Raw genomic sequence first — 12,815 nt, 5'->3', positions numbered from 1 at the left:
CTGATATTTCAACAAATATTCCACCAGTTCCCCCGTTCTTAGAATCCCCACTTGCAGGAATACCTAGTGCTACTATGTTTGTTCCCTTTGGATATTCTGAGATATTAGGTGGTGTCTTGCCTGGAATTCTGCTTTCTTCAAATCAAATACCGCTTGGCCTACTTTCCAGCTTTCAGAATTTTATCACTAATGTTCTGTTTGTGGATTTATTTGGGAGAGGGGGTTATGCCCTTTAAAAAAATCCTTTTACTATCATTTTGCTAGAGGTTTGTGAGGATCAAAGAATTAAATAATGCATGTTAATCTGTAATCTTTAACTAGATTTCTTTGATTTTCTTTTTTTGTTTTAGTTTTCAGTCTTTTCTGTAATTGTGGTAATTGCCATATAATGGAAGTCTCATTTTCTTTTCTTTCCAAATATGTCTAATTTTCTAATTTCTATTTACTAAAATAATCCATCTTTTTCCCCTTTATATAAAGTACTATCCATGAAATATACTGAGGTATATGTGTTGGATATATGTCTAGCCTTCCTATTCTTTTGATCAGTACTTCTACTCCCTTGCTCACATATTATTCCAGATGAACTTGAGAATTATTCTTTAAACCCATCTGACCACTCTAGCCCCAAACTCCAGAAAAATGTTTGTATATGTATGTGTATACATATATACACATTTACATATCTATATATAGATATATTCATTTTGGGGGGGGTTTATTGGCATTTATACATTAACTAGAGTAGGACTGACATCTTTGCAAAATTGAGGAATATGCAATTCACCACGCTTACTCAGGCCTTTTATATGCACCATTGATTCCATAATGTTTTTATGAAGTGTCTGCCTTGTGTTAGAACCTCTGTAGGTGTTATGGACATAGTGGTGAAAAAACAGCATGGCTCTAGTGCCATGTTACCAGTGCTGCTGCTTATTTCTTATTAAATTTAATCCTAAGTGTTTTACATGTTTGTGGCTGTTGTGCATGGGATTTTTTTTTTTTCACTCTTTATGTTTTCCAGCTGGTTATTGCAAGCTTTCTGAGGTCAACATTTCTTGTGCCAAAAATGTGTCACTCCCTCACCCTCTGTTCCCGCCCTCAGCCAGTTTTACTGAAGTTTTTCCAGAGCGCCACCTGCTTCTCGTTGATATTTGACAGGGACTCAGAATTATAGTTTGATGAGCCACATTGACTCCTAGGGATCTTGTTCAAAATACGTTTGTCGCAGAGGGTTAAATGCTATGCCGAATTCTGGTGTGGAAAATTTTACGATGTTTGCTTTCTTCATTCAGACTTACTAGCCCTCACAGTTTTCTTTGTTCTTGAGCCTCCTTGCCTCTCCAGCTGTCGGATTGGTTTTGTTCTCATTTAATTTCATGCCAGACTCTCATATAGGAAAGAGGGCATAGCCAGAGGATATGGCTCAGAAGTAAGGAGGGAATGGGGAATGATTTAAAAGAGCTTAAGTAATTGTTTTATGTTCTTTGAGAGCAGTCCCTCAAAACTAAACAGGTGATAGAAATGAGAATGATTGTTCCAACCATCCTGCACAAGTTCTAAAACTGTTGTTACATCTTTGCTGACAAAACAGTGTCATCTAATTTTATGGGAATTTTTTCCCTAGGTGACAGCTGGGCTATGTTTCATTATTTATTGATTTCTTTTCCTGCTTAAGGATGTGCTAATTCCCAGCCTCACTTTGATCCATGGCCCTCTAGCTCCTCTCTGATGACTAGTCATGTCTTGTCAAACAGCATTGAGTCTTCGTTTCATGTGTGTGATGGCGGTAGGGGCGGGAGTGGCCATGGCTATTGTTTAATTCAACCCTGTCTTCTGACTCCAAATCCTGTGCTGCTGCTTCTGCATCACATATATTTTTAAACTTCTGTGAGTAAGCATTGATTTATCAAAATCATTTTGATAACTAATTATGGTTTCTGCTTTCACCTTCTGTTAGAGTTACAAGCTTCTTAAATTTACAGATGTCCATTATTTATCTTTAATTTCTCTTTTAAGTTTTCAGGGAAACCTTTTTGTTCTACTGCATTGAAAAGTCGGGTACTGTGTGAAAGCCGTAAGTCAAACGGATCAGGGTTTAACTCACCAGTTAGGTGATGGAGCGGGGTATTTTGCTTGTATGGTGTTTTGTTTTGTTTTTAAGTTTCTTCAAGCCTCATAGGATTATCATGAGAATTAAAGGTGATGATGCATATCAAGCAATGTCTGGCACAGAGCTGACACCTAAGGACTTGCTACTAATATTATTGTTGTGGTTGTTAAAAACAATGATAATTGTATCTAAGGAATTCAGACATCTAACTTTTAGCCTTTGTCTTATGGAACAGAATCTTTTTGGTCTGCCTCCATGACAGTCCTGTCACCACCACCCATTTCATTTGCTGCTATAGTTCCTATATATTATTCTTGAGTGTATTATAATTTTTTTTAAAAAGGGGGGGAAAAAAAGAAACTATACCCTTACTTCCAGGTATGGTTGCATTGTGGCTTTGTAAAAGGAAGACAGCATTTTCAGGCTTGTTTCTTTGCTTTGTACATGTTTCTTATAAGTCTGAATTGGTCACATTTCTTTATGTGTATTTCCTTGAGTGGTTTCTTTACATGGCTTCTCCTTTTCTTCAAGAAAAGCAGGGTTAGGGCCGGCCCGGTGGCGCACTGGATAAGTGCGCCGCTTGGGAAGCGCGGCGGCGCTCCCGCCCGAGGGTTCGGATCCCACATACAGACCGGTTCCCGCTCACTGGCTGAGCGAGGCGTGGGAGCAACACCGAGGGTTGCAATCCCGTTGCCAGTCCCCGGTCCGGTACGGGGGCAACACTGAGGGTTGCAATCCGTTGCCGGACATGGAAAAAGACAAAAAAAAAAAAGAAAAGCAGGGTTATATTGCCAAGTTTAGTTTCCTGAAGCCATCCCCAGACAGAGTCATCTACCCCTGGAGTGTCTATCCTTATTCTCTTGCCAGTTATTTATCTAAATTTTAGAGATCTGATTTCCTGAATTCTGGGCTAATGATAAGATTTTTGCCAGGATTCATGGTCTTGACTGTTGATGGGTTTAGGACGACTTGGTCCTTTTCTGACAAGGTTCCTATCACTTCTGCTTTACCAACCAGTTCTTGCTTGTTGGTTAGAATTGGGCCCAGAGTGACATCCCCCTTGTTAATTCATTTATTGTCAGGGTTGGTAAATAAGAAAAGAATAAGACTGTCCAGATTGCTGCTGTTATCTTACTTTTGTCTTAATTACATGATCGCCATCATAAAAGGTCCCTTCTGTGTTTTCTCTCTGTACGGACAGTAGTAATATGTTCCCATAATGGTTTCATTTATTATTCTCTTTCCTTTTACCCTAACCTCTACCATGCTTTTCACCCCAATTTCTTAACTTTCCACACAGGTATATGCCTTCTTAATGATAATTCAGTTTTACTTCCTCACTTTATTTTCCTCTAAATATTCTTCAGTGCTCCCCTCACCCCCACCCCTCAAGATACTCAAAAAATCTCTCCTGTGATTTATCTGTACTTGCTTGGCAATATACTGCCCAGAAGATCTTGATTTTAGCTGTAAACGTGGAGGTTGCTGTGTACCTATAAAGCTTTGAGAAACTGTAATGCTAGAAATGACCCATCAGGGCATAAGAGGACTGCCTGGCAGTATAGTCCTCTTACCATTTTTAGTTTACCTTAAAACAGCTAGACACCAATGTGAACTCTGAGTCCTTATGAGCATTACTGAAAGTAGACAGTTGAGGCTTTTATTTGTTTTTCCTGATCTTATGATTAGGTTCAGTGCAAGTATAAACTGGGAAATGCTTGAGGATAAGTTCCTTGGGCAGTGGGGGTCAATATTTTATGTTTTTAATTCTTTTAGTCCTCAGTTTGTAGCTTGTTTTTTTTGTTTGTTTGTTTGTTTCGTTTTTTGTTTGTTTTGAGAGGGGGGATATTTTGCAATGTAGTTTTAACTGTCTGCCCTACCACATATGTAGGGTGCAGGATTCCTTCTAGGTTGCTGTCATTGGGTCCAAATTTAGAAATGAGGGATTTAAGGCCACTAGTCAACAGCTTCCTGCATTGTTTGCTGTTCTCCATTGAAGTCATGATTAACACCTGGGCTTTCGTTCATTTGGGTCCCCTCAGATACACCTATGAGCGAATTGATGGGCGAGTACGGGGAAACCTGCGCCAGGCAGCCATCGACCGGTTCTGTAAGCCAGACTCAGACCGCTTTGTCTTTCTTCTGTGCACCAGAGCGGGAGGCCTGGGGATCAATCTCACAGCTGCTGATACCTGCATCATATTTGATTCTGACTGGAACCCACAAAATGACTTGCAGGTAACCATTAGGACGATTGCTGTTTACCTTAGCTGCCCCCAAATCCCAGAACATCATGACAGGGCCTGGCTTTGCTATAGAATGTCTTCCATGCTCTTTGCTATGGTGTCAGCCAGATGACAGGTTTAGGACCTTGGTCAGGAAGTGAAACTAAGTGAAAAATAAACAGGCCTGGCTTTGCTATAGAATGTCTTCCATGCTCTTTGCTATGGTGTCAGCCAGATGACAGGCTTAGGACCTTGGTCAGGAAGTGAAACTAAGTGAAAAATAAACATCAACCCCTCCCACTAATCTGAGTGGTTCTTTCCTTTTGCTTTAAATCAAACGATATTTCACAGTGGTAGCCTCCAAATATGGAATAGAACTATTATTTATTATTATTATCTGATGTAATGAAAGATATTAAGCTTGACTAATTTTCTAATTCTTGATATATAGATTGATTCTGGCACTTGCACTGGGTTTGTTTGTTAGATGGTCATGTCATATGTCAGTAAATGAGTTAACCCAAGGTGGGAAAGTCCTCACTAGTTCATTTGCTCTCCACTTAATGCAGCATATTAGAATTTATATGCCAGCTAAGTGGCCTGGTGGATTCTGTTTTCTAGTTTTAACCCAACTAAATAACAAGTGGCTTTAAAAGATTTATTGCAAAGAATGGAGTTAATACATTTAAAAAGCAAACATAAATAAGCAACAAGAAAGTGGCAGAGTCCAGTTTGGAGTTCTTCATCAACCTTGTTTCAAAGTACAAACTGACATTCTAACCAGATTGGACAATAAATCAACCAAAAAGATTCTAATTTGTCAAGGAGACCATTTAGAATATAGATTGGCTGGCCAGTTGGCTCAGTTGGTTATAGCACTGCCTTGAAACTCCAGGGTCAAGGGTTCAGATCCCCTTGTGGGCCAGCCACTCCCCCAAAATATTTAAAATGTCACCAGAATATGTCTAGAATATAGATTTACATCCATTATCATTAATGATGAACTTCATCCTAAGTGTATATTGTGTTCTGGAAAATTTACTAATACTACGTTTGTGCATATGGCATGGGGAAGGTGGGTGGGTGGCTCAGAACCTTTTTCATAATACGGGTACTTGATCAAAAGAAGTTTAGAGGTGCTGTTTCCCAGGACTCAAGAGGTACCCTAGAGGATACTGCAAGGGAAGAGGGAGCTAAGCTGATGGGTGTCTGGGCTTCTTCCCTACCCACCCACTTCCCCAGAGTCATTCTGCTTTATCTTTTTTATTTAATGAGTTTCCAAATTAGCTTTGTTTCAAGAAAGCGGTCTACTAGTTGAAAACCAGTGCTTTAAATTATTAAATTGGTGATGGTTGGCCAAATCTCAGGAAAAATATGATAGATTATCATAAAGCAAATCATGTGGCACTGTGTTCAGCATCCAACTTCAAAGAAAACCAGTGGTTTTGAATAGTTCACCGTCAGGTCTTTCTACTGGTGAAGGGATGTTTGGATCAAAGATGTGCTGTTAGAGATAATGAATAGCCAATTTTTAAAGTAGTAACATATTCAACACTAAAATAGTAAGCAAAAACTAATATTTGATCAGCTCACTATCGAGAACCTAATTAGGATAATGGTATAGATTAGCCAATGGAAAACTTGTCCTGCCATCTGTTTTTTTAAATAGTTTTATTGAACTACAGCCACCCATATTCATCTTTATATTATCTGTGGTTGCTTTCATGTTACAATGGCAGAGTTGAGTATTTGTAACAGAGACCTTATAGCCCACAAAACCTAAATATTTACTGTCAGGTCCTTTACAGATATTTGCTAACCCCAAAACAGATGATTTAAGTCCTTGACAGTTATAAAGTTCTGTGCTGCTTACCTGACTGTGAGGCATGGTACCCAGGAAAACGACAGTATAAGAAACCAAAGTTGGCCAATTTAAGGCCATGTTAGCTGGACATCCCTGAAGGGATATCCAGGAGGGAAATTGGAAGCATGGGGCTTGCATTTAGAATCAGGTAAAGATTTTGGAAACGCCATGCTTCACCTAGATAAAGTCTAAACATTACCGGTCAGTTAGGTGCAATGCCAAGGAATGGAAAAAGTGAGAATGAGGATTTTCAAACCTAATGGAGAAGGTGGTCATCTGAGGGGATTGGTTTGTAGGTGTAGCAACCAGCGGAGGTGAGTGAGGCTGTCCAGAATTGGGGTCTGGAGAAAAGGGAGAAGCTTTGGAATAGTTTTTAATGTCCACTGCTGGGGAACTGGCAAAAGATTAATCAAGGAATAGGACAGAAACTGAAATTGCATGGTGTGAATTTTTTTAGTGTGCTGAGTCAGTTTCTGAACTTCCTCTACTGCTCAACCTGAATGAGGAAATGAAGAACAGCACTAGGGATGAAACAGAGCGGGAGCTTTTACTGCGAAGGTAGCAAAAAGTTAATCAGTGAGGGAGTCAGTGATAATGGCCAACACCAGAACAGATGATTTCTTAAGTTCTTGACAGCTATAAAGTTCTGTGCTCCTCTGTGGTGCTCACCTGACTAAGAGGCATGGTATCTGGGAGAATGATAGTGTAAGAAACCAAAGTTAATGGCAGCCCAAGGTCAAAATTAGAGCTAGAATTCTTCTACTCCTGGTCTTCCAGGCTGGCTACTGCTTCTCTCTTCTTGATTCACGCGTTTGGGGGTTTTAGGTTATTATTGAAGTTTTATAACTCAGAAGGAATTATCCTTTATTTTGCTGGATGTCTGGTTAGACTGGGTAGAAATGAAAGAATTGGGAAGTGTAGAGTAATTGTAGGACAGGAACCAGATCGGTGATTATTGGAGAGTGGCGTTGGTGGGCTGTAAAGAAGATATGACAGAGAGAGGAAGGTCCAAGTTCTGAGTCTCCCACAGAGATGGAACAAGGTTCTTGCTTGCTTGGTATGAAAGGAAAGAGAGCAAGAGGACTGGAAACTGCCTACACAATGATGCACACTCATCATGCACAATGTGAGCACACACATTCCCACTCCTCCTGGTATTGGCTCTTGCACCCAGGTGCTGTAAATATAAAATAGGAGAGAGAATCTGAAGACTACGTCCCTGACACCATTATGTCATTCACAGGACTGCAGCTAAATTAGCTGTGAAGGTCAGTGAAATGACATCTTGACCCAAACAGAAAAAGTTAACTCGCTCCTTCCCCAGTACTGTTCCTGCTAAGTAGGTCATGTTAACTAATACTCAGTCATTCACACACACGCACATACTCTAATATTTTTTATAAGTGAATGAAAGCTTTCAATTATATGCAGTTCTTTAAGATTATTGCCTTTGGAAGATGGATTAGGTCTTAAAACATTTAACGGGGAATAGGTTTAGGTGCATGCATACTGCCTCATATAAAAGTCAGGGCCACAGAAAAGAGAATCCCATCGTGAATAGGGTCTTACCCCTACCCTAGTAGAATTTTAGCACAGCTCGACAGGTCTGAGTTCAGATAATAGAAAATGTGAGTGTTCACTCCAGTCCCAAACAGCCTGGCAAGATTTAATGCAGTCCATGGTTGTCCCCAGTTAGGACACCATGGGGAAGCATTGTCAGTGCCGGGACCACCCATGTTTCTTGACTGATCCTAGGTGGACTCCCTCAGAGCCTGGAAAATGAAGCTAGCCTGATTGTGGGGAGGCTGGGCTCAGCTAAAGTGGACCTGAGTCCCCAAGGCAGGTCTGCAGAGAAGCCTGCTTCCACAGCTCAAGAACAGAGCTCCATTCTCTGAAAAATCAGCTGAGAGGTAGAAAACAGCATTGCTTTTACTGGTGCTTTATTATTGTTAACAAAAACTCTGTTCAGCCTTTTCTTGTGCCCATTTTGCTGGGGTTTTCTGTGCTTTGTGGCTAGAAGTAGAGGTTTAAGACTTGTTAAAGGTATTTTTTTAAATCTAAGTCTTCATAAAACAGTAACATTGAATGTCATATGTTGTTTCCTTTGAAAGTCAGTAAATCATAGACCCCTCCCATGTGTAGATCTGAGTCAATTAAGAAATAGACTCAGGAATGCAATGGAGAATCAGAACATCAGCTTTAGTGAATTGTGAAGAAGTAGATTATACAGCTCGACCTGTAGCCAGTATTAGGCTTTCCAGACTCCTGCACACACACACCGTCATTACTAGGTGAAACTTACCCACCTAGAACTACTGGCAACTTCTGCTCAGGTAAGCCTGTCAGTGACAGAAGACTCTGTTCCTCAAGAGACAAAGGGGAGGGGCAAGTCTACACAAGCTGAGATACTGTCCCATATTTTATTGGTCAGGTAAGTCACTCTGTTGTGTTTCTACCCAGGAGCAGAAATTCCCTCTTGGAAATATGAGGATAGGGAAATGGGTCTCTGTCAGCTTAGAATCACTTTCCCCTTCCTAAATCCTCCTCTTCCCCCTTTTCAGAAAAGCGAGGGCACAGGTTCATTAGGATCCAGGATAGGAACTGGGCACTACTTAGGAATACCAAAAGAGATTAAAGCACTGAAGGATCTCAACAATGTTATAATTTTATCTAGACTATTAGAGGGAAACCAATTTTCAGGTCCCCGTAATGGGGAGATCTTACTTATCTAAAGATAACAGGTAAATACCACATCCTCTCTCAAACCTTGAATATGTCGAATGTTGGCGTCAATGTGTGTAAAAAGTCAAGGGTGTAAAAATTTACCTTTTCTTGCCTTCATTTAGAAGACACAAACTGTGATTCAGTTCTGGTACTTTAGGAGCAGCAAGTGTTGTCTAGGTTTTCTGTAACACCTGAGGTTAAAAAATGGCAAAGGGTGGTAACAGCCTCAGAAGCAAAAAGAGGGTAAGAACTGGTTTTGTTCCTTTTTTATTCTGACCAGGAGGAAGCTGGTATTGGTCCTAGCCCTGAGGGCAGAAGTGGGCCTCTTGGGAATAGCAGAGACTCCAAGCACCTTGCTCTTTCTTTGCTCTATAATACTTCTCCCTCTTGTTCTCTGGGGGGGCTTTTTGCACCTTGAGGCAAGAGTTCCTTAGGACTGAACAAGGTTCAAGGTAACAGCAGTGGTGCTGCACAATTCCATTTCCTTCCTTTTGCTCATTTCACTGAAGGCAGAATTCAGAAAGCATGGGAGCACATGTCTTGGCCAAGAGTACAGCTCAGGGTAATGCAGCTGCTGTATGTTCTCAGGATTTTGGAGGAGAGCACGGAATCCAGCCCGAGTAGCCCAAGCCCCTTCCACAATCCCCAGAAACAAGACTCCAGGAGCCTGCCACACTGCTCCAAAGGAGACATGCTAGTCCCCTTTGCCACTTCCTCTACTTCTACCATATTGCTGGCACCATCTGTTTCTTGACAGTGTGTGTGCCTGGAGTTTGGAGGATTGCACCTGTTGAGTTTACTTTTCTTTGCTATAAGAAAGTAAGAATTTATAAATGCATGCTCAAATGCTCCATTAGGTAGTCCGTTTATTCAGTGAATGTTTACTGAACACTGGGATGTGTCAGGCATTATTTAAAGTGTTTGGAGACATACCCATGAGCTAGACCAACAGTTTCTGCTCTTGTGGAGTTTTCATTTTAGTGGAGTAGACAGACAATAAATGAGGAAGAATAAGTAAGATAATTAAAGGTAGCAGTACTTGTTAAAAGAAAATAAAATAGGACAAGGGGATAAGAATGATGGGAGCTGGGTGCCCTGATTTAGACAGAGTAATCTAGGAAGGCTTCTTTAAAAAGATGACATTTGAGCCTAAATGATGAAAGTGATCTTAAACTATGAGATGAGTAGGAAGAATGTTCCAGACAGAGAGAACAAGAAGTATGACCATGTAGAGTGGGAATGAGCATAGGTAGGACACCTGCAGCATAGGAGGGGACAGGTTCTGACTTATTATTACAGCACCAGTCCCAAGTAAAGTGAGTCATGTTTCTTTTGAGTGAGTACTCTCCTTCCTCTCTTTTCAGTGTCCTATCTTTTTAACTCCCTTCTTATGCCCCAAAGCACCCTATCCCATGCTCTCCTTCTTCCTGGCCATCTCGTAACTAACTTATGTGACATATTTATAGAGCACCATGGTAGGCCCTGGGGAAACAAAAGTGCTCAAGACTTTGGTTTGGTCTGATGAGTTGAATCACACAGTAGAAATAGAGTGCAATGGGAAGATCTTTATGCTGTTTCTCAGAGACATTTCCATTTTAAGAGGGGATGATACATTACCCCAAGAAGTAATTGCAGACTTTGCTGTAGGCCTGCAAAGAATATTGTTGAAGGAGGGCAGCTTCCTAGTGCTCCCCAGCTCATACTGCATGGTAGCCCCCAGTTCCACATCTTCATGGGTCTCTGGGAGTGCCAGGAGAAATGTAAAATCCCTGGGCTTGAAATAAAATAGTGTGCATAGAAAATGAGCTGGGGACTTATAGCAGCATGCTAAAAGTGGTTGAATTTGGGTGGGTTGTGGTTTTATTGTTTTTCGTTCTTTAACCTCTCTGATTATGCAGATTTTCATTAAGGAACAAGTATTACTTTTGAGTACTAAAGAAAATATACTTTCTTTCTTTTTTTTTTTTTTTTTTTTCGTGACCGGCAACGGATCGCAACCCTCAGTGTTGCGCCCGCACCTCGCTCAGCCAGTGAGCAGCCGGTCTGTATGTGGGATCCGACCCCTCAGCGGGAGCGCCGCCACGCTCCCAAGTGGCCCACTGTAGCAGTGCGCCACCGGGCCGGCCCGAAAATATACTTTCTTTCTTTTTTTTTTTTTTTCGTGACCGGCAACGGATCGCAACCCTCAGTGTTGCGCCCGCACCTCGCTCAGCCAGTGAGCAGCCGGTCTGTATGTGGGATCCGACCCCTCAGCGGGAGCGCCGCCACGCTCCCAAGTGGCACACTGTAGCAGTGCGCCACCGGGCCGGCCCGAAAATATACTTTCTAAATGTCATAGAGCTAGTGACTTGGGAACGTAGTGTAGGGGTCAAAAGATGAAGCAACATCGTATTTGGCTTTTCATACCACTCATTTAATTTTCACATGATTGTAAAGATGTGGTACAAGGTTTGGCCAAATTCTGGACTTGGGACTGACAATAGTAAATCAAGGACTGGAATCGATTTGAAATAAGTCACTGTTGGTGTAACTAAGCCATGCCCTCTTTGTTCCTGTTGCTGGGATCAGTACCCATTTTGTTGTGTTTTGTTTTGTTTTTTTTTCTGAACATCATTACTTGTTTCTATTTGGCCTTTATTTACCTCAAATGTATTAAAATTAAAAGTGAAGAACAAACTATTAGCCCACCTGTCATGCAGTAAAGCATTGGAGTGCTATAATTTTCCCCAGGTGTGTGTATGGGGTAGGGCAGGGGTGTTGTAGTACCACTGACCCCTAATTGTTTCCTACTCCAAATGTTTCCATATTTATACCTTTGCTGATGCAGCTCTTTAGGACTTCATCTCAGTTGCTGTCCTAGTTCTATATATTTCTCTCTCTACCTCAGTTTTTTGTGAGTTCTGATTAGGAAAATAAGGAATGGCTTAACATTTAACTGTAAAATGAAGAGTCTTTTAAATATGACAGGACTCATCCTTTATTGTTCAGGTAAGTCATCTTGGGAGCGTGCATGTTCATCTCCTGGTGTCATTTAGCTGCCTGTGGCCTTGGCTGTCTCAAACAGGGTTTGTTTTTCTCAGTTAAGGAGAAGTCCTGAGGTAGGTAGTCCAGGAGTAGTGGGTGGCTTCAGAGTGTCATCAGAGTCCCAGGTTCCTTCTGTCTTTCTGCTCTACCATCCTCAGTATGTGTACTTTACACCCTCTTGATTCCACTCCAGGTAGGAAAAACGAGGAAGGCAGGCTGGCTGCTTTTTACAGGAAAGCAGAACATTCGCAAATATTCCCGGTAGACTCTGCTACATCTCATTGCCCCGGACTGTGTTCCCTCGCCATCCCTGGGACGCTGGAAGTCATTGCAGTTGAACACGTTGCTACCCTATATAAGAGCCCGGGAGCTGGTAGCGAGCAAGCAAGGGAGCTGGATGCCTCGAAGGCAGTTAGCCGTGTCCACAGTGCTGCTCCGTCGGACCTTGGCTCAGAGCTTTTCTTCAGCTCCTTCTTGTGTTACCCTCTATTGTATGAGCCAGAATAAAAAACCAGTGTCAGTACCTAATCGACCACATATTGTTACTGCCTCGTAGGTGTCACAAACCATATTATTTACCTTGATCACTTCCTTTATTTGCCAGACTTATCCATCAAATCTTCTTCCAGTAGTGGAAGTTTGCCACCACTAAAGATACTGAAAGAAGGTCCAGCAACTAATTGTAATAGCTAAAGACTCTCTTGTCCAACAATAGAAGATTGATTGAATAATCTATAGAATATTCAGCTCCAAAAAACGGATGAGGAATATCTCTATATGCTGCCATGGAATCATCTCCTGGATATGTTATTCAGTAAAAAAATATTAGATAGAAAAAGTATGTACAGTATGCTAACATTTATCT

At 41.3% G+C, this 12,815-nt stretch overlaps 1 protein-coding gene across 1 annotated transcript in view; it reads left to right on the top strand.

The window, feature by feature from the left end:
- The window catches only part of CHD6 (chromodomain helicase DNA binding protein 6), a 150,479-nt gene that overhangs the window by 74,310 nt on the left and 63,354 nt on the right, over positions 1–12,815 (top strand). The window contains exon 16 of the mRNA XM_008570986.1: positions 4,156–4,351. Within this exon, the coding sequence (XP_008569208.1) occupies positions 4,156–4,351 (196 nt within the window). The remainder of the gene's footprint in view (positions 1–4,155; positions 4,352–12,815) is intronic.

This window comes from Galeopterus variegatus, unplaced genomic scaffold (genome assembly GCF_000696425.1).
Source record: "Galeopterus variegatus unplaced genomic scaffold, G_variegatus-3.0.2 Scaffold650, whole genome shotgun sequence".
Classification (NCBI taxonomy): Eukaryota; Metazoa; Chordata; class Mammalia; order Dermoptera; family Cynocephalidae; genus Galeopterus; species Galeopterus variegatus.
The sequence above is the reverse complement of the archived record's forward strand: the minus strand, read 5'-3'. Positions and strand labels throughout refer to the sequence as shown.